This window comes from Dermochelys coriacea, chromosome 3 (genome assembly GCF_009764565.3).
Source record: "Dermochelys coriacea isolate rDerCor1 chromosome 3, rDerCor1.pri.v4, whole genome shotgun sequence".
Lineage (NCBI taxonomy): Eukaryota > Metazoa > Chordata > Testudines > Dermochelyidae > Dermochelys > Dermochelys coriacea.
The window spans coordinates 65748871-65774059 of record NC_050070.1 but is presented as its reverse complement, the minus strand read 5'-3'; the positions used below and the strand labels follow the sequence as shown (position 1 = coordinate 65774059).

The 25189-nt window shown below is 45.5% G+C and overlaps 1 protein-coding gene across 33 annotated transcripts in view; it reads left to right on the top strand.

Annotated features, from left to right (window-relative positions):
* Nucleotides 1-6250: 6250 nt before the first annotated feature.
* The window catches only part of SNAP91 (synaptosome associated protein 91), a 138383-nt gene continuing 119444 nt past the window's right edge, over nucleotides 6251-25189 (top strand). For 30 of the 33 annotated variants that reach the window (XM_043510603.1, XM_038395307.2, XM_043510602.1 and 27 more), the window contains exons 1-2: nucleotides 6251-6408; nucleotides 7523-7682. In XM_043510603.1, the coding sequence (XP_043366538.1) occupies nucleotides 7553-7682 (130 nt within the window). In that variant the 5' untranslated portion in view covers nucleotides 6251-6408; nucleotides 7523-7552. Of the gene's footprint in view, nucleotides 6449-6502; nucleotides 6658-6947; nucleotides 7086-7522; nucleotides 7683-25189 lie in introns of those variants that run through there. The other 3 variants (XM_043510579.1, XM_043510580.1, XM_043510581.1) reach the window with 3 other exon arrangements.

Here is a 25189-nt window from a genome sequence, read left to right as displayed (position 1 = left end):
AGAGATGGGATCCACCTATCACGGAAGGGGAAGAGTATATTTGGATACAGACAACCTAATCTAGTGAGGAGGCTTTCAACTAGGTTTGAAGGGGGCAGGTGACCAAAGCCGACAGGTAAGTCAAGAACATGGAGACCTGGGAGAAGGGTCGGAATCTGGGGGGAGCATGGGCTGTTATAGCAGGGATAAGGGAGAGAAGACAGAATTGTGGTGGGGGGGGGGAAATCAAATTAGTACCTTACATGTCTGTACACTAATGCGAGAAGTATGGGGAATAAGGAGGAAGAACTCAAAATGCCTGTAAATAAACACAACTATGACACAGTTGGCATCACAGAGACCTGCTGGGATAATATGCATGACTGGAATATTGGTATAGAAGGGTACAGCTTGCTCAGGAAGAACAGGCAGGGAAAAAGGGAGGTGATGTTGCCTTCTATATTAAACATGTAGACACTTGGACTGAGGTTTTACCAAAATCTCACCTCTAACCTTGCCCCTGCCCCTGTCCCTATCCCGTCCACATCCCAAGATGTTATTGCCCCCCCTGGGGCTGTCTCCTTCCCCTTGCCAAAAGATGACCTCCAGGGAGCGGCCTTTGTGTTTATCCATCCCGACCTACCAGGGGCTGCTATCCTCCCTCCGCCGCCCCCTATCGCCCCAGCATTCAGGTCAACCCATCAGGAGCCCTGTCGGGGGTCCGCAACCTGTCTGCCCGTCTCGGTGGGCCATGGGGCTGTACCAAGGGCCCTGTCGGGGAGTAACCAGACCATAACCCCAGCCCCCCATGCACTGCGAGAGGAGTTGCGGGAGTTTCTAGAAGACGTCCGTGGCTCCCGCAACAAAGTCCAGCTTGGCCTCCAGCGATGGGGGGACTTTAATCAAATCCTCCGGGCCGCAAGGGCCCTCATGGGGGAGGGGAAAAAGACCGGGAGGCAGGGCGCCGCGGCCTACCAGCAGGTCCGCCACTTCCGTGACTCCTTACTCACCTACGGGGTGGGTCACGGACTGCTGCGCGGCCCGCCGGGAGCCACGAGCATCCCTGCCGGCGAGGATCCCCCCCAGCCCTCCTCATGGCACCCTTTACCATCGCAACATTGAACACCCGTGGCTGTAGGATGGGTCTCCGCAGGTCCCGGGTGCTCTCCTTCCTTCGAGAGGGGAGGTACTCTGTGGTTTTCCTGCAGGAGACCCATACGGATCCGACCGCCGAAGACAGCTGGCGGCTGGATTGGGGGGACAGGGTCTACTTTAGCCACCTCAGAGTTCGTACTGCTGGAGTGGTGACCCTGTTCTCCCCCGACCTACGGCCCGAGGTGCTGGGGGTCGCTGAGGCTGTGCCGGGTCGCCTGCTGCACCTCCAGGTCTGCATGGAGGGGCTCGTAGTCAACCTCGTCAACATCTATGCCCCAGCAGCGAGCCCGGAGCGGCTGCAATTCTATCGGCAGCCATCTGCCTTCCTCGGCACCTTGGATCCTCAGGAGTGCCTGGTCCTGGGAGAGGACTTTTAACATCACCCTTGAGGAGCGGGACCGCTCGGGGACAGAGCAGAGCCCGGCCGCCATCGCCGTCCTCCAGGAGATAGTCGAACACCACTCCCTGGTGGACGTCTGGCGCGACCACCACCCGGATGACACTTCCACGTTCACCTTTGTCCGGGTGGAGGCCCATCGGTCGCGCCACTCCTGGTTGGACCGCATTTATTTATCACGTTTTCATCTTTCACAAGCCCACTCCTCCAGCATCCGGCCGGCCCCATTTTCTGACCATCATATAGCCACCGTGACAGCCTCCCTCTGCGCGGAGAGGCCGGGGCGGGCCTACTGGCATTTTAACAACAGCTTGCTGGAGGATGCGGGCTTCGTGGCGTCCTTCCGGGAGTTCTGGCCGGCCTGGCGAGGGCAGCGTCGTGCCTTTCCCTCGGCGAGGCGGTGGTGGGACTTAGGGAAGGTGCGCGCCCGGCTCTTCTGCCGTGACTACACCCGGGGCGCCAGCCGACGGAGGGACGCGGCGATAGAGCAGCTGGAACGGGAGGTCTTAGAGCTGGAGAGGCGTCTGGCAGCCAGCCCCGAGGATCCACCCCTCTGCGGAGCGTGCCGGGAGAAGCGGGAGGAGCTCCGGTCCCTCGAGGACCATCGGGCCTGGGGTGCTTTTGTTCGATCCCGCATCCGTCTCCTTCGGGAGATGGATTGCGGCTCCCGCTTCTTCTACGCCCTGGAGAAAAAGAGGGGGGCTAAGAAACATATCATCTGCCTACTGGCAGAAGATGGCACCCCCCTCACGGATCCAGTGGAGATGTGCGAGAGGGCAAGAGCCTTCTACGCAAGCCTTTTCTCCCCGGATCCGAATAATCCTAACGCTTGCAGAGTGCTTTGGGAGGAGCTCCCGCCGGTCAGCGTGGGCGACCGAGACCGGCTAGAGCTGCCTCTCACTCTGGCCGAGTTCTCGGAAGCCCTCCGTCGCATGCCCACCAATAAATCTCCGGGCATGGACGGGCTGACCGTGGAGTTCTACCGCGTGTTCTGGGACGTCCTGGGCCCAGACCTAGTCACCGTCTGGGCCGAGTCTTTGCAGAGCGGGGTCCTCCCTCTTTCGTGCAGGTGAGCCGTGCTCGCCTTATTGCCGAAGAAGGGGGACCTCCGCGATTTACGAAATTGGCGTCCTGTCTCGCTCCTCAGCACTGACTACAAAATCGTGGCAAAAGCCATCTCCTTGTGGCTAGGGTCTGTGCTGGCGGACGTGGTCCACCCAGACCAGACCTACACCGTTCCGGGCCGCAGCATCTTTGACAACCTATATCTGGTCCGGGACCTATTGGAACTTGGGTGTAGGGATGGTCTGTCGTTCGCCCTCCTGTCCTTAGATCAGGAGAAGGCGTTCGACAGGATGGATCACGGGTATCTCCTGAGCACTCTGCAGGCGTTTGGATTCGGACCCAGGTTTGTGAATTTTCTCCGGGTCCTGTACGCTTCCGCAGAGTGTCTGGTAAGGCTCAACTGGACCCTGACCGAACCGGTCAGCTTCGGGCGAGGAGTACGGCAGGGGTGCCCCCTCTCAGGCCAGCTGTACGCTCTGGCGATCGAGCCCTTCCTCTGTCTCCTCCAAAGAAGGTTGACAGGGTTGGTGCTGAGGGAGCCGGAGCTGCGGCTGGTCCTGTCGGCGTACGCTGATGACGTGCTCCTCGTGGTCCAGGACCCGGGCGACTTGGTGCGAGTGGAGGCTTGCCAGGCCATCTATTCAGCAGCCTCCTCTGTGCGGGTCAACTGGGTCGAGAGCTCTGGCTTGGTTTTAGGGGACTGGCGGCAGGGGAGCTCCCTCCCACCCGCGCTTCAGGCCATCCGGTGGAGCACGGGTACGCTGCTCTATCTGGGCGTTTACCTTTCTGCCACGCATCCCTCTCCGCCGGAGAACTGGCAGAATTTAGAGGGCGGGGTGATAGGGTCAATCTGTTTCTTCACTTCAGCAGGTGGGTATTGTAGTTGTAGGAATGCATGATAGATTGACAGAGCCAGAAGAGTACCCAGAAGTCACCTACTACAGGACAGGCCCAACAAAGAAAACAACAGAACGCCACTAGCCATCACCTTCAGCCCCCAACTAAAACCTCTCCAACGCATCATCAAGGATCTACAACCTATCCTGAAGGACGAGCCATCGCTCTCTCAGATCTTGGGAGACAGACCAGTCCTTGCTTACAGACAGCCCCCCAATCTGAAGCAAATACTCACCAGCAACCACACACCACACAACAGAACCACTAACCCAGGAACCTATCCTTGCAACAAAGCCCGTTGCCAACTCTGTCCACATATCTATTCAGGGGATACCATCATAGGGCCTAATCACATCAGCCACACTATCAGAGGCTCGTTCACCTGCGCATCTACCAATGTGATATATGCCATCATGTGCCAGCCATGCCCCTCTGCCATGTACATTGGCCAAACTGGACAGTCTCTACGTAAAAGAATGAATGGACACAAATCAGACGTCAAGAATTATAACATTCAAAAACCAGTTGGAGAACACTTCAGTCTCTCTGGTCACTCGATCACAGACCTAAGAGTGGCTATCCTTCAACAAAAAAGCTTCAAAAACAGACTCCAAGGAGAGACTGCTGAATTGGAATTAATTTGCAAACTGGATACAATTAACTTAGGCTTGAAGAGAGACTGGGAATGGATGAGTCATTACACAAAGTAAAACTATTTCCCCATGGTATTTCTCCCTCCCACCCCACCCCCCACTGTTCCTCTGATATTCTTGTTAACTGCTGGAATTATCCTACCTGCTTGTCACCATGGAAGGTTTTCCTCCTTTCCCCCCCCTGCTGTGGGTGATGGCTTATCTTAAGTGATCACTCTCCTTACAGGGTGTATGATAAACCCATTGTTTCATGTTCTCTGTGTGTGTGTATATAAATCTCTCCTCTGTTTTTTCCACCAAATGCATCCGATGAAGTGAGCTGTAGCTCACGAAAGCTTATGCTCTAATAAATTTGTTAGTCTCTAAGGTGCCACAAGTACTCCTTTTCTTTTTGTTTGGAATAGTTGTCCTAGAAAGAATTCTAATTGTACCCTAGCCAATATGATATTTTTCCAAACTTGCATTAAATTTAGTGTATTAATCTGGAATTCATATTTCTTACTCAGTTGTATAATCAATGAGTCAAAAATGTTAATAGTGGAATCTCATAGTCACATACATTGACTGAATTAAAGTCTCTTTAAAAAGGCTTTTAACTTTTTTAAAGCACTACACTACTAAAGTTGTGAGGGATAAATTTGGAATAATTTGCTCAATTCCTGTGTTTTAGCACAAATCTTAATCTCCAAAATCTGTGGATAATGTGGCATCCATTCGTGCCAAATATAAGATAAAAAGACAACAGGAAGCTGCTCTGGAAAGACATTTTAATTGCACTGAAAAGAGGATCCTCTGTACTGTAACTGCAATGTTGATAAGTGCAAAGTAATAAACATTGGAAAAAATAATCCCAACTATACATACAAAATGATGGGGTCTAAATTAGCTGTTATCACTCAAGAAAGAGATCTTGGAGTCATTGTGAATAGTTCTCTGAAAACGTCCGCTTAATGTGTATCAGCAGTCAAAAAAAAAAAAAGCAGCTAACAATGTTAAGAACCATTAAAGGATAGATAATAAAACAGAAGATATCATAACATCACTGTATAAACCCAAGGTATGCTACATCTTGAATACTGCATGCAGCTCTGTTTGCCTCATCTCAAAAAAGATATAATGGAATCAGAAAAAGTACAAAGGGCCATGAAAATGATTGGGGGATGGAACAGCTTCCATAAAAGGAGAGATTAAAAAGATTGGAACTGTTCATTTTAGAGAAAGACGAAGAAGGGTGGATATGATAGAAGTCTATAAAATCACGAACAGTATGGAGAAAGTGAATAGGGAAGTGTTATGTACCCCTTCACATAACACAAGAACAAGGGGTCACCTGATGAAAAATAGGCAGCAGGTTTAAAACAAACCTAAGGAAGTACTTCATCACACAACACACAGTCAACCTGTGGAACTCATTGCCAGAGGATGTTATGAAGGCCCAGAGTATAACTGAGATAAAAAAAATTAGATAAGTTCGTGGAGGACAGGTCCGTCAACGGCTATTAGCCAAGATGGTCAGGGAGGCAAGGCCATACAACCCCCTCTGACTTCCAGAAGCTGGGACTGGAGAACAAGGGGTACATCATTCAAAATTTCCCTGTTCTGTTCGCTCTCTCTGAAGCATCTGGCACTGGCCAGATGCTTCACGAGCTAGATGGACATGGTCTGATCCAGTAGGGCCATTCTTATGGTAACTGTAGAGCAGCTGTAAGGGGCTTAAATTGGCAGTCTAAATATTGGTAGTGTAAGAACTCTTGTGCGCGGGGGAGGAAGTCAGAGAACCAAATATAACCTGACCATCCTCCAAGGGGCCTGGAATTCAAACATATTTCCACCTTAAAAACTTATTTTCAAATAGCAATTCTTTTGCAAACTCACAATGAAACGCTCCAAAGTGAAAAATATCCCACCCCCAGTTAAAGGGCGACAGAGCCAGAGAGAAGATGAAAGAGGCAAAATCAGGCAAGGAGGGAGCTGAGGGAAATGAGAGAAAATGGTGCAAGAAACCAGGGGAAGCAACCGGAGAGACAGGCCCCCAGCCCGGGGGACTTGAAAGCGAGCTGCCCCGGGAGCGGGCTGGGCCTGCCTCAGAGCTCACCTTGCGGGGGGCGGGCGCGGGCTGCTGGGTGTCCCCTTTAAGAGCGCGGCGCGGGCGGGGCGCTCCCCCTACGGCACCTAGTGGACCGCACGTCCCGGTTTGGCCGCGCCGGGTCACCTGACTCCGCCGAGCCACAAACCTGAGGAGGGGCCGGGAGGAGCAGGAGGGTGAGCGCGGCGGAGACGGCGAGGGCGGCGCGCCGGGCTGGTACATCCATCCCGGCGGCGGCGGCGGCGGCGGCGGCGCTGGGGGACTGGGCTAGAAATCGCGGCGTCTCCCTGGCCCTGCGCGGCCGGCGGGCGGGGCCGCCCAGCACCTGGGGCTCTCCCGGCCCAGCCCGTCGCGGAGGCTCGGCGCCGCGGCGGGAGGAGCGGGCGCCCTCCCCGGGAGCGGCAGCCAGCGGGACGCGGTGACAGGTCTGCTGCTGCTGCCGCCGGCGCTACCGCCCAGCCCAGCCCGGGCTGCTGCCCGGGGCGGCCCGGGGCAGCCCGCTGCAGCCGCAGCATCCCTGTCGGGCGTGGGGGGTGGGGCCCCTGAGCTGCAGTGGGCCTGGGGGTGGCGTGAGCCAGGGCCGGCGCAGGGGCCCGGTGGGGCGCAGTGGAGAGAAGGGCGGGGGGTGAGGCTGGGGCCGGGTGGGCGCGGCCAGGGGAGCCGGTGTCCGTTTCCGATGGGCGGCCTACCCTTGCCTCCCGGAGCGGTAAAGGAGGAGCGGGGTGGGGAGAGGCGCAGGGAGGGCATAACATGGCGCAATGATGTGATAATCTCCCGCTAGAGAGACGCGGGGAAGCAGGCGATGGAAAAGCTCCCGTTTGCCGCAGTAGCAGCGAGCAGCGGCTCCGCCGGGGTGTTTAATTCACTCCCTGGCGCTTGCTGGGGCTCTCGGGGCTGTCAGGAGTGCAGAGGGGGGACCCCGTCTCGGGGGGGGGGCGGGTTCCCGCCCTTCCCCGCTTCAGTGGGGCTGGCGGCGGAGAGGAAGGTGGGCCCCGCTCGGCAGCAGCGGTTCACCGAGATGGTATTGCGCTAGGGGCGCAGGTTAGGGGTGGGGTGGGGAGGGGATGGATGCGCTATGGGTGTGCTGGCTTTTTTTTCTGCAGTGTCTAAAATACCCCGTCTTGCCCTGGGCAGCTTCTCTTGACTGCTCTTGTAATGCTTACACAACGGGGTGGGGGAGGAAGGATTGTCCCTGCTGGAAAGGGCCTGAGTGCTGGAAGGACAGGGTCTCCCTCGCTCTGTCATTAAACCCGAACATCCCCTTCCTCCCCTGTGTTTCCCCGCTTGCAGAAGAGGCAGCAGCACTAACATTAGTCGAAGATGTCGGGTCAGACGCTGACAGATCGCATCGCAGCTGCTCAGTACAGCGTTACAGGATCAGCTGTAGCCAGAGCCGTCTGCAAAGCAACCACACATGAAGTGATGGGGCCCAAGAAAAAACACCTGGACTGTAAGCATCTCTTTATATAAAGCATTACATGCTCAGGGCTAAGAAGGCAGTCTGTGTGGCCCTTAAACTCTCTGACAACAGTACTTGCTATTATCAACCCTATAAGTCATAAGGCTTATGAGAAATCCTGAAGGGGAATGGGTTGTGTCATTGAATATCTTCTGTGCTCCCATAATATTGTCCCCTCAGCCATTTTCTCTCCTTTTGACCTCTAGCCTCAGTTCCAGAAAGGCAACTTAGTATGTATATTAAAGACTAGAACCTGTGAAAGGTGGGTCTGGTACCCCTCACTGCCTATCATGTTAGTCAGGATTAGGTTAGATTTTGACATGGATACTGAACCTGGGGCTGGAGTATTGATGTATGTGGTCATAACACAAAGGTGGACTCAAAGGTGATCACGTTAAGTCAAGATGATCCTTGAATAAGGGAGTCTAAGGCTCTTGTGTTGAGGAACCCAATTGCTTGAGGAAAGCAATTGCCTTATCTGCATATCTGATGGCTCCCACTCTTTTGGGGAAGAAGACTGGTGGCTTTGTATTGCACATATTAGAGACTTAAAATCGGTCTTGGACATATAGAAATTATTTAGTATGAAACCAAGACTAGTGAATGAGGTCACTGAAAAACAATAACATCTCTGTAGTGTTCTGCTTGTTTTGGCAATCTCACTTCAGTTCTTTCTGATCCAGTGTGGTTTCACTTCTGACTTTGAGAGAGAGGTGGGCAGAATTTTATCATGTGGTGTTGAGCCAGGTTTTGCTTAGAAGCTGTGGATTGTTTGGACAGAAAAGTGTGTTTGTATCCCAATGTCTTGACACTTCTTCTTCTTCATTTTTAGGATGCATTAAAAAAAAAGATCTTTTTTTAATTTTGGGAACTATTACTAAACAATGAGAAACGTCTTGCTAATCTGTATCAGGAAATATTAGCTCATAACTGTCTTTCTTTGGACTAATGTTAGCATTAATATACAAACATTGCTTTAATGTGTTTAAATACTTTTTAATAGAATTATATTACATTCTTGCTATTACAAAGGAAGAATAACGTCTGATTGTATTTCACCTTCTAGTGTTTATTTGCAAATGAACTGAAGATCAGCAGTTTCTCTTCGAAGTCTGGTCCTGAAGTTTTTTTTGCTGCCGGATAGCTACCTTTAAATCTGGTATTATGTGTCCAGGGAGGTTGAAGTGTTCTCCTACAGGTTTTTGACAAGCCCAAGAAAGAAACCAACAGAACTCCACTGGCCATCACATACAGTCCTCAGCTAAAACCTCTCCAATGCATCATCGGTGATCTACAACCTATCCTGGACAACGATCCCTCACTTTCACAGGCTTTGGGAGACAGGCCAGTCCTGGCCCACAGCAACCCGCCAACCTGAAGCATATTCTCACCAGCAACTACACATGGCACCTTAGTAACTCTAACTCAGGAACCAATCCATGTAACAAACCTCAATGCTAACTCTGCCCAAATATTTATACCAGTGACACCATCACAGGACCTAACCAGATCAGCCACACCATCACCGGTTCATTCACCTGCACGTCCACCAATGTAATCTACGCCATCATGTGCCAGCAGTGCCCCTCTGCTATGTACATCAACCAGACTGGACAGTCCCTACGTAAAAGGATAAATGGACGCAAATCAGAGATTGGGAATGGCAATATACAAAAACCTATAGGAGAACACTTCAACCTCCCTGGACACAAACTAGCAGATTTAAAGGTAGCCATCCTGCAGCAAAAAAAAAAAACTTCAGGACCAGACTTCAAAGAGAAACTGCTGAGCTTCAGTTCATTTGCAAATTTGACACCATCAGGTCAGGATTAAACAAAGACTGTGAATGGCTAGCCAACTACAAAAGCAGTTTCTCCTCCCTCGATGATCACACCTCAACTGCTAGAAGAGGGCCTCATCCTCCCTTATTGAACTCGTTATCCCTAGCCTGATTCTTGCTTGCATATTTATACCTGCCTCTGGAAATTTCCACTACATGCATCCGACAAATTCACCCACGAAAGTTTATGCTCCAATACGTCTGTTAGTCTATAAGGTGCCACAGGACTCTGCTGCTTTTACAGATCCAGACTAACATGGCTACCCCTCTGATACATAGCTTGATATGGAACTTAACAACTGCTGAGTCTCAAGAATTCCTTATTTAAAAGACGATTGAAGGTAATGACAGACCAACTTAATGATCTAGTGACTTACTGCACCCATTAAAAAAAAACAAAAAAAACCCACTCCAAACCCCAGATTAAGACCTGGTTATGGTAGAGTGTCAGTGTTCCTTCTAAACTTTTTTTTTTTTTTTTTTTTGTTCTGAGCCACCTACAAACTCTGCTGAGCACTTATCCCCTGCCTGCTGGGTTTGAGATTTCCTTGGGGGAAGGGATCTCAGCGTCTTCCCCTCTCTGCTCCACAGCCAGCCCTCTTTTTTCCCCCCCCGGGGGTCCTTGGAGAGGGAGTTTCCAGCCCAGAGCAGGCAGAAGCACGTGGACTGGGTACTCCTGACCTAGTGATGGTACAGGCTTTCCTGGCCCAGCAGGGAGCTGCAGCAACTATTGGGGAAAGGGAGGCTCACTTCAGCACCTCCAGTCCTTGGATGCTCCTGCCAGCTGTGGGGACCAGCCTCTCCACAGCAAGCTCTGTGCATCCTGGACCGTGTACTGCTTTCCCATTCTACATAAATGAGTCCTTAAACCCTGCCTCTCCTTCCTGTTGGTGTTTTGGGGAGCCTCAAGTCAAGAGGAACTGCTGCGGGTTTTGGCAGATCGTGGGGCGGGGTGCCAACACGCTCCTAGCCACATGAGATTGCTGCATGGCCACCTGTGCATGCAGCTTAAAGGGAGGTTGCAGTGCTGGCTTCTTTGCTTATCTCAAGGACACTAGTGGACAAAGGTCAAGTGTAAAATAACATTGCTTTTTCCTTTCCCGTTTAAGTATATCCTTAATATATTAACATGTGTAAATGTTCTAAATATTTGGTTTGAATATGGTCCATTAACATAAGTCAATTAACTAATTCCACAGAAAGTAAACAAAACTCCCTCGAACAAAGGCTTTATGCTGTTCTGAGGTCAACAATCATGGGCTCTTTGGGAAGCAGTAAGTTGAGGTTCCTCCACTGAGAAGGGCCTGCCAGCAGCATCCAAGTATTGAAATCTGGAGACTGTTCAAATATCTCTCTGCAGCATGGATACAGTGGACAGCAAGGTGTTGGGGATACCTCCTAGATTCTACATGTGTGGCTGCTCAGTGAGTCTGCATTCCTTACTTTGAAAGATATCTTGGGAGCTGCATATTCACTAGAGACTCTTCATTGTGTCAAACAGGGTTCCGTTGCTTCTCCTGCTCAACCTGTATATTAGGGCGCTGGGGAGATTGAGCCATTAAGCATCATAGTAACATCAGCATGCTGATGAAACTTACTTTTTTTTTTTTTTTTTAACTTTTCCAACAGGTTCAGGTGATATAGCTGTCTTGTTTTTCCTAGTGCTTGGCCCAGAACTAGTTTGCTTGGCCTGTTGAGGAGTGATGCCAGCTAGCAGGAGGAAGTAACTAAAGGAATTTGACAGGTTTCAGAGTAGCAGCCATGTTAGTCTGTATCCACAAAAAGAAAAGGAGTACTTGTGGCACCTTAGAGACTAACAAATTTATTTGGGCATAAGCTTTCATGGGCTACAGCCCACTTGTGTCCAAATAAATTTGTTAGTTTCTAAGGTGCCACAAGTACTCCTGTTCTTTTTGATGGACATTGGGACTACTTTTTATATTAGTGGGCTAAATCTACCTCATACCAGACTAGATTGCAGTCATACTTCTTTTAGATTCCAGGTAGCAGCAGTTGTTAGCTGTCTTCTTTTTCTATTTAAAAAAAGATTGTCCTTTATTTCTTGGTGCAAAACTTGCTCAGCAACCTCCAGGAAGCATACTTCACTTCGGCCTATTCTCAAAGGCTATGAGGGAGCTTTGATGAGTGGAAGGGACCTGCTTAGTGGAATAGGACAGCATTAGCTGATTTACATCTCCCATCCATGAAGCATTTCCTTCTGATTTTGGGTCCATTAGAAGGTGGTGAAGGCTACTGTCTGAGGGACATACAATAACCAAGCATGCTGCTTTTGTGTCCTTCCAATGCTCCTGACTTCTCTGCTAGGTGGGTGGCATTGGGCATATCTCTGTTCCTGATGAAGTTTTCTGGTTTCTTGGATGAGGCACAGAGATGGGTTGAAGAACTTCCTTTGAAAGGGAAGACATCTTTAGTGTAAATACATGAAATTCTTAAACGAAGGACTTCATATCCATTGGAAGATCTGAGACTCACTCCTCCTGGATGCAGTGAAAATAGCAATGTAGCATTTATTTTTATGTTAAATCCTTTGCTTGATGGCTTTTATCTCCTCCTCCTTTCAAGATACCTCTACCTCTTTGACAGAAGGTGGAGGGAAAGAGAAGCATTTTTTAGGCCACTGAAACATCCACTGCCCAGCCTCAGATCTGTGGTATTTCCAGAGTCTTGCAACAGCATACACTTGTTTGACTTCTCTTCCCTCCTTTTGGGGAACATTTATCTTATTTTTCATAATATGAGGTTGAATTAGCATTTTATTCACTTAGTATATGCAAAGCAGTTCCATTCATGCTGTCTCTTAACTCCCTCTCCCCCCCCCCCCGCCCTTTTCTTTTCAGGGATTCCTCATGTTGGGCACTGAGGAGAACCGAGGTAAATTCCTGGTTAAGGGTGGGGGCAACAGAAGAGAAGTTTCTGGTGTATGATACTCCCTCATAAATGTAGAGGGAGCATCAGTCCCACTGTGGAGTTTTGAAAGCTGAAGTGGCATGAGGAACTGAAAATTCAGATCCCACATATTCGCTGTCATTCCTATTCTTACCACTTAACCCTGGTTTGGAACTCTTGATCCTTTTTTTTGAATTCCTATTTTCAAATTTCATTTGGAGAAACTTATCAAAAGTACCTACTTTCTTATGCAGGCAACAGAGAGGACTGGTGGAATCTGACTTGTGCTGTTTTAGTTCCCATGATTGAAGGAAATCTCTTCACTGCTTTAGAAGGCACCAGCAACCTTCAAGAGTAGCCCCATATGTTACACTCTGCAGTTCTTCAGTTCTGCTGGGTTGCTCTGGGGTTTGATAGCCACACTGAATTGGGAATGTGGGTGAGATCAATTGGAGAGTGTGAAATGGCTGGGGATATAGTGGCATTAATATGCTGACAATATCCTACTCTAATTTTTTTCATCAGACCCAGACAATGTGGTTGCTCAACTTTTCCCACTGTCTGCCCAATACTGGGCTTGATCACTGAAGCTAAACCAGGCAAAGACGTAGAAGATGCTGGCAATTGTTAGATAGCAAACACTGCCTCTGCCAAGTCTTATCTGCTCCTTATATTGAGGGGCTATGCCTCCTTCTTTTGAAAGCCTGCAAACTCATGGTTCTGTTGGATCAACAACAAATTAGCTTTATCCCTATTTTTACAGCATGTTTAGTTGTTGTAATGTACTCATACCACAATGATAAAGTTACACTTGCTGCTTGGATTTTTGTTAGTTTTTTTTCCATTTGTGTTTTGCGTCTTGTTTTGAAGATGGTGAGTTCTGTGGTCATTCTGTACTCTTTTTGGGAATGAGTTAACAATTCCTCATCAGCTGCCAAGAACCCCATCTCTTGTGCTCACAAGTCTTATTTTTAAGGCTGACAAATTCACTGTTAGAGGAGTGTAGCTGTTGTAGGAGGTTTTGGTCACTGGGAGATTTTTCTTTCCCTTATAGCTGGAGGTAATGTCATTTATGGCATTGAAGAATGAGACTGAAATATCCAACTTGACTGGGTACTTGACAGGTAGCCAGTAGATGAAGATGGATCAGCAGTATGGCATGCTTTGTGAAATACTACTAATTCAGTAAGCTAAACACATAGAAGGCTTTTTAGGGTTGGCTTCTTCATAGGTATGGTGAATGGCAACAGTCAAGCCTGGGAATTACAAATGTGTGGCTAAGTCCATATCCCACAATCTCAGTCTCTTGGCCAGCTGCACCTAAGAGGGTGCTTACTTTACCATCTGAAGTCCAAAAGGAATTTGAGGGTGAACACTGTCTTGACTTCAGGCTGGTATTGTGAGTTCCTGGGAATCCTCCACATCACCATCACCGGTCTTGGTGAGGTTAAGCTTCATTCATTTCATTAATTCTCCTGCTTGTGAAGCATAGAGTACAAACTTCAGATCGCCCATTTCCAGAGAGCCTGGTTTGCTGTCAGTATTACAGCCTGCGCTACTTGAGGCGGGTGAAGTTGGAAGCCGTGACACATCTCCAACTTGTGAGACCATCTGCTTGATCAAACTTATAAAGCTAGCGGGCTGGCATGGACTCTGGCATACAGAGCAGGTGGCCAAGCTGCTTGAGCTAACATTGAAGCCTAACACTGGGAAGACAGTGGAGGCTGGTTGGTCTGGAGGCTGACATCCTCATTTGTAATGTGTTGAAACCACCATATGCCTTCAGTGAATCATTGCGGGCGCACCTGAATTGCCTGGTGCTGCTGGGGGGGACCAGCACAGGCCTTTTCTGCTGTGATATACACACGAAACATTGCTCAAACTGAAAACCGGAACAGGTTAAGCTTCAGCCAGCTCTTTCACTGGAAGCTGATATTTTAAGCACTGGGATAACTGAGCAATGGTATCTTGCTTTGATGTAAAGGGGACAGATGTCACTTCTCACAATTTCCTTTTAGTGGTTTCACATATCTCTAAAGTAATATGTAAGGGTGACTTAAAAGCATGTTTTAATCACAGAATTCAGTCTTATGCTGGGATTGTACTGGAGGCTTGGGACTTTTTTCCCTCATTAGTCTGAAATCATGATTCATGGAACCGTTTTAGGTGATAAACGGTCTGGCAGGAAATCAAGGTGTCTCAACTCTGCTACAGAGTGAAAAGTTTCTTGCAGTGAGTCCTTAATTTACATTATAGATAAAGTTTGTGGATTGTAGGCTAGTGTGATTAGGAGAGGAACAAATGCAAAGTCAGCTTTGGTTGGATTTTTTTGGGGGGGGAGGCAAGTTTTTTTTCCTCAGAAGTTCTGGAGGTGCTTAAAACATCAACCATGACCACTTATGGCAAGTAAAACTAGAGTAGAGAGATATTGTCTGTGTCTCCTTTCAGAAGAACAATGCTAGCGTCTCCTGAGAATAGCTTAAGGGTAGCTCTAGGGTGGGGCGGTGGTGTATGTTGTCAAATTTGTCTCCCCTTTATTTTTAGGAAAGATTGAGAAGGTTGTGGCCAGGAAACTGTGGCAGTATGTAGAGTTTTCAGGTTTCCTTGACTACTTGCAAGTCTTGGTTTGGCACTGATACTGTGCTGGTATCATTTGTGGCTAATACACACTGGTATTGTTTTTTTAAATATAGTTGGCAATGTATGCACTGGTTAATCCCATATAATCCATTGATAGCCTGCAGGCTAGCGCTACATTGGAGTAGCTCCAGTGTTATTCTGTAAGAGCCCAGAAGATGGCTGTAGTAGTCTATTAACTTTTTTTTTTAGTACCATATATGCATGGCACTTCAGAGACAAGAAGGTACGACCCCTCTCTTGAAAAGATTAAATATAAATAAGAGTATGAAGTTAGACAATAGTAGAGGTAAGTTAGGGCATGGAGATGTGCGGTTTAAGCAGATAACAGACCAATCAGTTTCTGATGGGCATCTGAAATACAGTGGCAAGCAAAGCAAAAGTAGATCTTGAGGAAGGATATGAAAAGAGTGGGGACACCAGGTACCCAGCAAAAGGAATGTTGCCCCAGTGCTAGGGAGCAGGGGGTGGAAGGTACAGGACAAGTGGAGAAGACCAGTGAAAGACTAACTTCAAACCGACGGGTTTAATGTAACCCAGCCCTTCATGATTTGAGTCTCGTAACTTGGAGGCTGCCTTTCTCCATGCTTTATCACTCTAGGTTTCAGCTGGGACCCTTGAGCTAAAAGTTCCATGATTTGTATGTTTGAGGGAAGAGCTCTTAGTGCTGGATCTTCAGTTTGGGGATTTGTTCCCCATCCTTTGGTCCAACAGAACCCAAGAGTTTGTCTGTTCAAAAATATGCATCAGTTCCAGTCACCAGTGCAAAACCCTACTATAGATGCACTTAAACAGATTTAAATCCTGCTTAAACTGAATTTAACATAATGTGGTAACTCTCTATCCCTCCATTTCCCCCCAATAGTAGTGGAGGTTCTTCCCCCCCCCAGTGGTGGATGTGAAGCTAGATGGTTTATTCTCTGGCTCCAATGGCTGCTGCTTCTCCCTCTGTTGGAGGCTTGATTTAGAAGCTACTGCATTGGTTCCACCTGGATTATGTCTTCAGCTTCTAGTTGAAGATTGTTTTAGCCCCAAATGCAAGCTTAGATCCTGACCTGATCATGGCTCTTGAAGTTGGAAAGCTATATGTCTGTTGTGCCTATACCTTAATCTGGCTCAGTTCGTAGATATATTCAGACTCCATCTAGGGAGGCAACCAAAGGAGTTTAGCATAGCAAGTGTAATATTTTTGAACACCTGCACAATCTACCATGAGTGGCATCTCAGGTAGAAGAAAACGACTACTCTTCCAATTGGAACCTTGCTTATAATTTACTGACTTTGCGGGGGGGAGGGGCTTTTTGAGTGAATTGTTCATTTGTTATGACAGGGCGTGGATGGGAAAAAAGTACTCTTACTGTCTCTTTACAAGCTTCAGATATTCACATGATCTTTGTCATTTTGGAATATCTTGCTTCAAACAATTTAAAAATGACCTCTTTAAATAATATAGTGCAGGCTTCCAGTTTATGCGAAGAATTGTATATCTGTTTACACACTGGAAAACACCACTGAAAATTGTTTTGATGGAATGTGACACTTAAAGTATTGAAATGCATGCGTTTAATTTTTTTCATTCAAATTATCACTTGTTAACACAGGCCCCATGCATTCAACATTTTCTGTTGTGTTCCTTAATATAGAACTTTCCCTTTTAAAAGACGCTTCTACCCCTGAACAGCGTGCAAACAGAGATCTTCTTGACTCAGTTGCAAGGAGGTGAATGGAGAAGTTCACACAACAGGGTAATTCAAACTAAATGACCATTTAAAGTGACAGTTTAAACTATTTCTCTACTGAATGTGATCAGTATTGAAATAGTTTAAACAGTGGCTAATGGGACTGCAATTGTAGAATAATCTCAAGTGTTTGCTTTGGCCCCGGTTGATGGGGCTCAGGCTTTTGCTTCAGCCCCAAGCACCAGCAAATCTAATGCCAGTCATGGCAACCCCATTAAAACTGGATTGCGACCCACAGTTTGAGAACCCCTGCTCTATGCCATCATACAATAACAAAAAAGGCAGATATGTAATGAAATCTAAAAGCCGTGAACTTAAAAGCTAACACAAAAATTATTTGTCAGTGCAGTGCAACCTGAAGAGTGCTTTGCAGCAAGATATTTGGATAAATACTGTAGCTGAAGACTAAACAAACAAAACTTGGGTTCATAGCATCTGTAGCTCTGTTAGCTAGAGTAAAAACTTCCAGGGGTGTTGGTTCTGGTGTTCGATTAAATAAGCCAAGTCAGATGGAATCAGGAAGAACTTCTACTGTAGTAAGTATTATCTGTTTAGCCATATGCAGTCTGGAATGGTAAACTTTCCTCTAAAGATCAGCATAGCCACTGCCTGAAGTCTGATACCAGATTACAGTAGACAGCCCACTGTGGCAACTATTTCTTTTGTGTAATTCATATACTGTAAGAAGACGGCATGTGTAGCAGCTCATTGAAGAGTGTAGAATTGCACTGGGATATCTTGTTGGCTCTTTTCCTGCCACAACAAGAATTAGGATCCTTTGGAGTCTAGATTCAATTGTGGGGTTTGTTCTTGTAGGAGACAATGGGTACAGAGATGTCTTCCTATATTTAAAGTTAGTGTGACTACAGCAGGGACGTGAAAATTAAAGGAACTTGGTCAACTGAACTGCTTTTTAAACAGACCATCTGGGCTGCCACTACATGAACAGGGTGTCTAACAGTGAAGCTGTAATGCACCATCATCAAGAAGTCAGTGCAACACCCTCCTCCCACCCCTGCAAAAGTATCTTTTGGTTAGGTCAGAAAGCCTGGAAGCCTTATCCAAAAGGGACTCGTCTGTAGCATAAAGTCTGAGACTTGCCATATTTGACTAATATCTGTTGTTGGCTTTTGTACTTAAAACTGTCAGACTGACTGACAATCCTTAATGCTACATTTCACCTGAGGCTTTTTGCCCCCTAACAGAGAAGTGTTGATCCATTTGGAAGGAATACTATCCTTTCTCTCTTAGTTATCAGAATATTTAAGCTTTCCATAGAATAGGTGCAAACTCTTCCAGATTGTGCATGTAATATAGGTAATATTTGTTTAGGTGTAGGGGTGGCTTTTATCAAAATGCGAGTATGGTATCAGCGACTGTTGCTTACTGCAAAATATTCTCATATACCCATAAATTGGCTCAAATTTTATCAAAGATGTTCACAAACACCAGAAATCAATATTTTAGAACTGTCTGCAGTAGGTGTTAGAGTAGAATTTGAGACTAAGTTGTAGGTAAGAGTCACACCAATAGCTCAGAAACAAAACAGCCTGATGCTGAACTACAGAAAGTTGGGGATGCTGTTAACCTCTTGTATCCTGTGAATTGACTTGGAGATTGTCAGAAAAATTACTTTGCAGCTAAAGAACTTCAGACAGTTGTCTGAAAAGGGAGCAGAAACCAAATTCCATAGGTAATTCAAATACTTGCTCTAGATGTTCAGAATTTTGCCTGAAATCTCAGACTTCAGTTTACTAGTACTTTTCTGAAGGTGATTTGGCCCAAATACATACTTTGCCGGTGTCCTTGATTTTTATAATCTAAGTGGTGACGCTAGTCTTACATAAAGAAGTGTGACAATCAAACTTTTAGTTTTAAAAAGAATGAATTGTGGGCTGAAATAATTCAGTTTCCCATAGTTCCTTAGGTTGTGAGACTAGAGACCAAATTAGCGCTGATCTACTTTCTATTTTTAAAAAAAAACAGAAAACCTGACCGGTCCAAATGTCTAACTTTGAGCGACATTTGATTATGGGAAAGACTGCGTGCGTGCGTGCGTGCGCATGCCTCCCTGTCTGGTTTCAATCCACAAAGTACAAGCTGGCTATAGTCAATAGCTATAGAACCTGGCTCTTCTAGTTCAAGCATTAGTGATTTATGTGTTCAGCATTGAAGGTCTCTGGTTCAAGCCCTCTTATATCAGACAAGATGGTACCTGTCATGTGTTTTGAGTAAAACTCAAAATATTCTCACTGCCTGTTTTTCACCTGCAGCAGTATTGGCTGTTATGTATTGAGGCAGCAAAGTGACTGTTCATAGTGACAGATGAACCCATAGCAATGCAATAATAAGCAGATGATCAATGATAGAGGAGACTGGGGATGTAGGACTATGCTGAAGTAAGAAGAGGGGCTTGTTATAGAATAAACTTAACTACAGGAGGGTTGTGTAGAATAAAACCAAATCGAAAGTGACTGACTTGTATATTAATAGGGACACCTCTTGCATCGAATAAGGAACTTCTGGAGTAGCAGGGACATGGATTCCCTTGTTACAGTTCTCTACCAAATGGAGTGCTAAATAACCTCAGCCAGAGAGTTATTGTTACTTTAAATATAACATCAAGTACTCTGTACTCATTTTACAAATGCAGATACTTCTCTCTGGGACCCATAAGACCTCAGAGTAAATCTGATTAATTTGGCATGGACTGGATTATCCCAGCACTCTTGTAAAATACTTTACTCCTCCTCTCATTTCAGATTTCAGGTGTACTGAAATTAATGTACTCTATGAAGTCTTTGAAATACTCTTTCACCTGGCAGTAATTTAGGAAAATTTCTAGATTTTTTTTTTTTTCCCCACTTCCATTAGTCACAAAACTGAAAATGAATAAAGCAGATTTGACACATTCACAGTCCCATCGCTCTCCTGTGAGGCCAGACTGCAAGTTATCCTCTAAATTAATAAAGTATGGATTGTTACCCCCTTTTTTTTTTTTTTTGACCCAAGTGGTTATCCAACATTCTGGCTCTTGCAGATTGTTTCCATAGGAGAAATTGATGGAGGCAGACACTTCTTTGATGTAATCCTGTTTGTTTACAAAACAATGCACAAAGTCTTGTTTCCCTGAACACAGTAGGAATCAAGCAGGAGACTGTTTGTTTGCTCAGTTTTTCAAGCCTCTCTGTCCAGCTAGCATTCCACCCAAAAACCGCTTCGCTGTCTCTCTAATCGCATTATCAGTGCATCTCTGGCTGCCTGTGGCCTTCTGCCTGCCTCTGTTTTCAGCTGCAGTTTCTCAAAAGTATACTCCCCCGGCCAAAAAACACCCCCAGCCTTCCGCTTATTATGATGCACACCATATGATTTATGAAAATATGCTTGCTTACATTATATTCACATTTATAAGTGGTATATGCTTTAAGCAAAAGGTCTCTTGTAAGGTATCATTACAAAGCTTATAATCTGTGTGTGTTCATCCTGTTTGTATGGATGTATCATCCTTGTATCTGAAGCTAGAAATATGAACTATAACTCTGAGGTCCTATTGCAATTATGCAAAGTGTGGGCCATTAATGGTGGCTTAAAATCTTAATGGCTCCCATTGACTAGGACAACTGGTTGTGAATGGGTTTATTTACCTGCAAGCTTTCCTGTGTACCTGTAGCCAGCCCTTGGGTAATGAAGAATAAGGTCTCTCAGGGACATGTGACATGTCACCTGATGATGAAATCCATCTTAAATCTGGTACTTTTCCATTTAGAAGAAGAGGTGGGGACCCAGAGAGACAAAAGATTCCCGCCTTGTGCCAAAGCTAGCATGTCTGGCTCAACAAGGCAGGGTTCTGGAGTCCCAAGCTGGCAGGGAAAATGGACTCGGAGATAATTTCAGCACATCAGGTGACCGTCCCAAGAGCGTTTCAACGAACTGTGTGATGAGTTCGGTCACATTCAGCTCCCAGTGAAATCTCTCCACCTTCATAGCTCAGCTTCTTGCATGTAGCCTATGCCTTGGGCAGTGGCTACTACTGTTTCAGCTATCTTCCCCCTCCCCCTTCCCAAAAAAAGGAGCTTAACTGCATCTCAGTTATCCTGAATGAAGGACAGCTGTTACTCCCACCATCTTCAAGGAGGTTTCACACAACCCCCAGCATAACCAGTAGATATTAACATTATTGGTATAAAACAAATAAACTATAGAATGATCAGGGCTGCCAGCTCTGAGTCTTAAAATACTTGGTGGTCTTAAAGGCTGAGCTACTTACAGCTATAGGATTCTGAGAGAATGTCAGTTCTCATCTTAAAAAAAGAAGTTAGTTTCTAGTCTTCATGGGGAAACATGAATATGAAGGAAAAACAAAAACTCCCTCCAGGTCTTTGACTTAAGTCAAGATTTGCGCAGGGGGTGTCTGTCTGTCTTGCAATTTTTGAATGCTTGGAGTTGGCAATAGTGAATATTAAAGTTATAGGATGGATAGATTAAACTTGATGTTGAATTACCATTTTGTTCATCGAGTGTTTTGGGGATTTGCACCGTATTTTTCTCCATTGGTTGCATAGTAGCAGTTCATGGACTCTTGTTGTCAGTGCTTAATAAGTTGGTGTACTAGGGTAAAACCTGATTGGACTGTATAGTTTCTTGGAGAAATGCAGAGATCTTGTTTGGTGCATTTTACCACCAGTAAACTATTCACAGTACTGTGTAAAAGAAATATAAACTTAATTATGTGGTATACATTACACTCACTTGCAAAACTAAATCTGTAAGGGAAAACCCTACTTTCACAACAAAATGCCTTAACGGTTTGAAACTATAAAAGTGCAAAGCTGGGGCTTTCAAATTGTCAAACACTTTATCATCTTACAAATTGACAGATCTGCAAGCCTAGGAAGTGGATACTAATGAGAGAAGCAACATTATTTAACACTTTTATCTCTGTACTCTGCCATTATTGCCATTCTTTCAGCCTGTCTTTAAAGATTGGACAAGCAGATTCTTTAAGAGTATAAAGAGAATGGAGTGTCTCACTTTGTTCTTTAGTAATGAAAAATAGTTCATTCATGCTTTTGCTCAGATACACTTGAGAGAGAGAGAGAGCTGTAGAATGAAAATTCATGTTTCAGTGCCAAAATAACCCTTCACTAAATTTAGCAGAACGACACCATAAGATTTGTTTGTGGTGTAATCCAAAATGCCAAACTTTCTAGAAAGTTTCTCATGCAAAATGTTTGTTTGTTTACTTCACTTATGTATATGATGATAGTCTTTGTTTTGATGTGTTCACACGATAGAACTTTGGCACTGCAATTCTTCAGCACATGTGTATTATACCATACAGTTGCTATCAACATCCCACAGGCATTTGCCCAAATATTGCCCTTGCTCTGAGCCAGGTGAAGCCACCATGTCACCAACCATTGCCATGGGTCAGTGCAGACTAAAGTAATTGCACAGTTGTAACTATTCTAGCAATTGTCCAATTTCAGTGTTCTTGCTCACTGGTAATGCTGCCTTAAGAGTTCAGAGCACAGTCTTTGCAACCTGTGAAGTCTGTCTGACCCCATGCAATATGTCTACACTGCAGTTAACACCTGTAGCTGGCCCACATCAGCTGACTTGGGCTCGGGCTAAGGTGCTGTTTAACTGCAGTGTAGACATTTGAGCTTGAGCCCGGGCTCTGGGATCCCCATACAGGAGGAGGGTCCCAGAGCTTGGGCCTGAGCCCAAATGTCTATACTGCAGTTAAATCTCACCTAAGCCAAAGTCAGCAGACATGGGCCATCTGCAGGTGTTTAACTACTGTGTAGATAGACCCGTGCAGGTCAAAGAGTAGCTGAGGTGGTGCTTCCTTGCTGGGGGAAAAAAAGCATACATGTGTAAAACTGAAGCTTCCTCTTTAACTGTTTCCTCTGCATTGATTTATTTAGTGATGAACGATCCATTGTTTATAGAATCATTATCCTACCAAGGAAGCTATTTTGATGCTGTAATCTTTGAAGTATAGCTTCACTGAATTAAACAGAAGGAACACCTCTGTGTGCATCATAACTACACAGTGGGAAGGAAGGAAATGATACTTATGGAATTCTAGTGAAACTGTGGCAATGTTTGCCTGAGAGAGAAGGGGTTATTTCCAGGAGCTCTCCTGGCTTCTGTTCCAAAATCAATCCCATTACTCATGGTTCCCTGGCTCCCACTTGGTGCGTCTCCTTTTGGGCTAATTGGTATTCTGATAGGAGAGGTGTCATAAATATAAAGGGAAGGGTAACAACCTTCCTGTATACAGTACTATAGAATCCCTCCTGGCCAGAGGCACAATATCCTTTTACCTGTAAAGGGTTAAGAAGCTCAGGTAACTTGGCTAGCATCTGACCAATAAGGGGACAAGATGCTTTCAATCCTGGGGTGAGGGGAGGTTTTGGTCGGTCTGTTCTATGTGCTTGCTGGACACAGATCAAGGAAGCAAGCAATCCAACTCCATTAGAATTACTATGTACTAGCAAGGGAATGCATTAGCTTATTTTTGTTTTGGCTTGTGATTTTTCTCTGTGCTGAGAGGAAGGTGTATTCCTGGTTTTCTTTTTGTAACTTTAAAGTTTGGTCCAGAGGGAAATCCTCTGTGGTTTTTGAATCTGATTGCCCTGTAAGATTATCTTCCCTTCTACCTTTACAGCAATGCTTCTTTTACCCTTTCTAATAAAGTTCTGTTTCTTTTAGAATCTGATTAGTTTTTTGTTTTTGTTTTCTTTTTTTAAGTGTTCTAAAAAGAACCCCAAGGTTGGTCTGTGCTCACTTGTTTGTTCTCAGGCCTCCACAGGAAAGGGGGTGTAGAGCTTGGCGGGATATTAGAAAGGAGTAAGAACTCCAAGTGTTCCTTTCACTGAGTTTGTCTAAATCACGTGGTGGTGATGGCAGCATTACCTAATCCAAGGTACAAGGGAGAATTTGTGCCTCAAGGAGTTTTTAACCTAAGCTGGTAGAAATAAGCTTAGGGGGTCTTCCGTCAGGTCCCCACGTCTGTACCCTAGAGTTCAGAGTGGGGAGGGAACCCTGACAGGAGGGCAGGCAAGAAGTTTGGCAAAGGGTATGTATGTTGTAGATAAAATTCCCAGAGAATGAAGGTACTAGTACTTGTTCAAGTTCTAATCCATATGTGCAGATGGCAATTTCTTGTGTGATGCCAAATCTGGATGGATTCTCATGGGGATAGCAAAAGGCATCTCTCTGACCCCAGGACTATCTCTCTGCCAAACTTCAAATTGCTAAAAGTTCAGAATTGCTCAAGTTGGCAAAGATGAGTTGGCTAGGCAGAGTGTAAGACTGGAAAAGAACAGTCTTTATTTCTTAGACTATTAACGTGTTGGCTTTTTCCCCTTTACGCTCAATTTTAGCTCAACTCCATCAATTTTCATGTGTAAGAAAATGTTCTGTGGATATCTTAGTAAGAGAAATTTATGTTAAACGTAACCTGCAAAGGAAGTGCTCCCACCTCCCTTTTCTTGTATTAAGAAAGAGAAGAAGTTGTCAGATGGTCTTTATACATCAGAAATCTTGGGATAAAATTTCCAAAAACATTGTGTCCTATTTGCTTAAGAGCTTGGCTGCATGGGAAAGTCTTATAATTTATCCTGATATTGGTGTAGCTAAACAGATTTGGGTCATACTAGTATAACTCCCTACATGGATGCTCCTATTCCAGAATAAGAGGCTTTTTTCAGTTCAATTTGTCAGGAAGAGTTTTAAGCTAAACTGCAACAGCCACTTATTCTGGAATAAGTGTCCAAACAGGGATTTACATTAGTATATCTGCTTAAATTCACACTGTAGTTAATGTCAGGATAACTTTCCCAGGTAGAGGAGGCCTTGGGATCCTAGGAGCATTGTCTTCCCAAAGTGTATGGGAATAATCTTTCAGGACAGACTGTATTTGGAGTAAACTTTCAAAAACAATGCTGTTTTTCCCAAGATTTGAGGGAAAACTCAGTTATGCTATTGAGGGGAGATTTTTTTAAATTTTTTTTTGGTTAAACATTTTTAACAGTAGTAGACTTCAGTGACTAATAAAGACTTTAAAGACAAGACACTTGGTTTAATGTGTGAGAGCGCATACCTCTAGGAGTCTTCTAGCAAAACTAGGAAAGGTTAGCCCCACCCTCTGGAAAAAAGAGTGATGAGGCAGCAAGTACTCTTTGGAAGAAAACTATTCAGGACCTTTTTTATATATAAATTAAAGGTCCAGAAAAAGCAAAATCCCAAGTTCAGCCTCATTTAATATCAAAGAGGAAAACCAAAACTGTCTTCTCATGAAACAGCAAGACCCATGTTAAACTGAGCTGGAAACAATGTTTGTTTTGGTTAACCCTTCTACAGTT